The sequence below is a fragment of the Glossina fuscipes genome, unplaced genomic scaffold, assembly GCF_014805625.2.
Source record: "Glossina fuscipes isolate IAEA_lab_2018 unplaced genomic scaffold, Yale_Gfus_2 1, whole genome shotgun sequence".
NCBI lineage: Eukaryota > Metazoa > Arthropoda > Insecta > Diptera > Glossinidae > Glossina > Glossina fuscipes.
Genome location: NW_023998415.1, coordinates 30,092,988 through 30,096,158, shown reverse-complemented (window position 1 = coordinate 30,096,158; position 3,171 = coordinate 30,092,988). Strand labels below are relative to the sequence as shown.

The 3,171-nt window shown below is 35.2% G+C and overlaps 1 protein-coding gene across 1 annotated transcript; it reads left to right on the top strand.

Moving 5' to 3' along the window:
* The first annotated feature begins 1,547 nt into the window (after positions 1 to 1,547).
* On the top strand, positions 1,548 to 3,003 carry LOC119631445. Its single transcript, XM_038023650.1, has 2 exons — positions 1,548 to 1,756; positions 1,839 to 3,003. Exons 1-2 carry the CDS (start codon positions 1,579 to 1,581, stop codon positions 2,969 to 2,971), a joined length of 1,311 nt encoding a protein of 436 aa, XP_037879578.1. The 5' UTR covers positions 1,548 to 1,578; the 3' UTR covers positions 2,972 to 3,003.
* The last annotated feature ends 168 nt before the right edge of the window (positions 3,004 to 3,171 follow it).

Below are 3,171 nucleotides of genomic sequence, written 5' to 3'. Positions count from 1 at the left end.
TTCGCTTACATATTGCTCGTAAATCAATGTGTAAGGTCTGCTAAAGCCATCCAGACAAGTGTAAATGTAAGTTTCAAAGATTATCCTTAACTCGAATGTATGTAAAGCCTGCTATTTATTTTGTACCCCCTCTGTATTACAGCTCTTGCCGACCGTCAGGGGCATTTTCTCGTATATGCGCTGCGTTCACAGCCATAACAATAAGAAAAAAAACAACATAATGAATGGGGTGCAGTGGGATAAGTATAGGTATCGGTAATTTGGATAAGTGGCCTATCATTACTTCTTAGATTAATTACTTTTTCTGCTTTGAATATGACTTGGTTTCCTTTCAAACATATTTCATTTAACTTTATAGCTTGGGATCAAAAACTTCCAGGAATTATTTTTTTGTTCCCATTTGCCATCTTCGTCTATACATAGTTCTACATAAAAGACAAAGTTGCGTTATTCGTTTTTACGGATCACTTTTCATTGCACGAAGGACGTTACACCCGGCAAATGCTATCAGTATGCACTACTTACCTACCTATATGCGATATTTAAGTGAAAGATATAAGATCCATTCGCTCGATATATTTATTGCGTATTGTATATATCCCAAATGGCACTTTTACGCACTTATTATTGAAAGTTAATATGGTATTTACTAGTTTTGACTTGGGTTACAATCTCTACAGTTTAGGTGAGCTTTTACCTTAGACAGCTACGAACGCTGGATGGATAATTACATTATTCACATTATACAGGATAATTAAACGCTTTACAAACACACTCCCTCGGTCGCGCTACGCAAGATATTCTAAAGTTTGTATATATTGGCGTTCATGCCGCGTAGGAATCTGAAGCGATTTAATCATATGCATGTGATTCCCAGAAAGTTAATTATCGCAGCGATTGGGATAAGAAGTTGAAAATCGAGCTTCGAAAAAAAAGTAAGACGCATACAAGCACTTTGGTTGAATAAGTTCAAAAGTTGGCATAAGGATTTAACCCCAAAAAGGTCGAGACGATAGGTATTCATTGCAGTGGATGCATTTCCAATTGAATTCCACAGATAATAGCAATAAAATAAAAATTAAACAACGGGTTTGACGCAGTCTTTTTTATTGGGTCTTTTGAAGAGTTTTTGATGTTGTTGTAAATCGCTTCACACCGGAATCAATCAAATGAATTTTGTCTATTTGTCTTTATCTATAGAAAATATTTTATAGCATAACACCGAACTTCATCCAGTAAATTATTATAATCGTTAATGTTTTTTGACCTTATTATCGAACTATCGGACAATTGGTGAAACTTTCGACGCCGTTTGAAAACAAAAAAAAAGAAAAAATCCAATATAATACGATATTATATAGCTTTATTATCACTAAATAAAAAAGTCTGATAAAAATTTATCGAAATGTTTTAACGCGCATTATAATAATTAGATAGTCGAAAAATGTCTCCTTCTTTTTTGTTTTTTTTTTTTTTATTTGCTGTATTTACTGTCTGTTCTAGTTCTACTATATGTTATCTGTTTAGTATTTAAAGCATTTAGTTGATGATATTTTCTACAATTGTTTCACGATCATAATGCGCGGTCAACTTGTACTTTTAGCTTATTGCCTATTGAGCAGCCTTTGTCTGCTGCATACAAATGCAAAGAAATTGTTTGCCAGATTCGAAAGTGTTAAGGCTCTTGATGATAACTTACTGGCCCTTCCACCCGCTATAAAGGAAAATGACGTAAATAAAGTTTACTCAAGTAATGGTATGAAATTTGTTCTAATATATATTAATCGAATAATCGAATAATCGAATAATAATAACAATAGATTTTTCGGATTTCTTAGATTGTCAGGTGGCGGTACGTGACAGTTTTCCTGATCCTCAACCAGTTTTCTTAAATGAAAATGTTACAGATTTCCTTCATGTCTCCGATAAAGATGGTGTAATGAATATTATCGGCGGAAAGACTGTACGTATGTGGTGTCCGAAGCAATTTAAATCGATTGCCTCTGAATTAATAAATGTTACTTGTATCGGAGGTAGTGTCTTCATGGTTGATAGTCAACTTTATAATTTTTCGGACTTCACTTGCAACTCGTGGCCCAGTTTCACAGCCCAAAGGACAGCAGAAGCATGCAATGAAGGCATTTTAATACGCGTTGGTTTCGAAATTTCTTCAAAGCATTTCGTTGAACAGATGCGAGTTTGTTTCGATGAAAAGCAAGAGGTAACACGATACGTTCATCATTCTTTAGGACCGGCTAGCAATTACTTTCAAACTGGTATTGATCGCATCCCGTTTCAAACCGGAGATTTCTTTGATGGCAAAAATGTGGATAATCTCTACACTCAAGTGAAGCAGCAAGAAACTATTTCTAACGCGTTAGGCGACGATGTCGGAGGCAAATTTTTTAATATTTCGAAAAATATTTATTTAGCACGAGGCCATATGGCTGCCAAGGCAGATTTCGTGTTTGGAACTCAACAACGTGCAACATTTTTATTCATTAACGCTGCTCCTCAATGGCAGGTATTTAATGCCGGCAATTGGGCGCGTGTCGAAGACGGACTTCGGATATGGGTTTCAAAAAATAGAATCAAGGTCAATTGCTATACTGGTGTCTACGGAGTTACGTCGCTGCCTGATCAAAATGGTGACGAAACTTCGCTGTACTTAGCTTATGATTCTAATAACAATGGCTTGATACCGGTACCCAAGATATATTTTCGTGTCGTTATCGAGCCATCTACCAAACGCGGCATTGTATTTATTGGCGTCAATAATCCACATTTAACTATAGAACAGATTACGAAAGACTACATCTTTTGTGACGATATCAGTGATAAAGTAACTTATTTAAATTGGAAAAAAGATGATATTACTCTCGGATACTCCTATGCGTGCACAGTCAGCGAATTTCTTAAAAATGTTCCAGTCTTACCATCTCTGGATGCCTCTGGTGGCTTGTTAATCTAAATCCTATTAGTGGAATCATAAATTTTTTGATGCAAACATTAAAAAAAATAAATAAATAAATAATTAAATAAGAAAATAAACGATAAACTTTGTATAGTTTTCAATGAGCTTATTACCAGAGAGGCAGAGAAGGAGAGAGAGAGAGAGAGAGAGAGATAGATAGATAGATAGATAGATAGATAGAGAGAGAGAGAGAGAGA

Excerpts from the sequence above, each read along its gene's own strand:
- LOC119631445 (XM_038023650.1), top strand. The coding sequence starts at position 1,579 with ATGCGCGGTCAACTTGTACTTTTAGCTTATTGCCTATTGAGCAGCCTT. Across the intron at positions 1,757-1,838 it reads TAAAGTTTACTCAAGTAATG|ATTGTCAGGTGGCGGTACGT; the intron begins GTATGAAATTTG and ends CGGATTTCTTAG.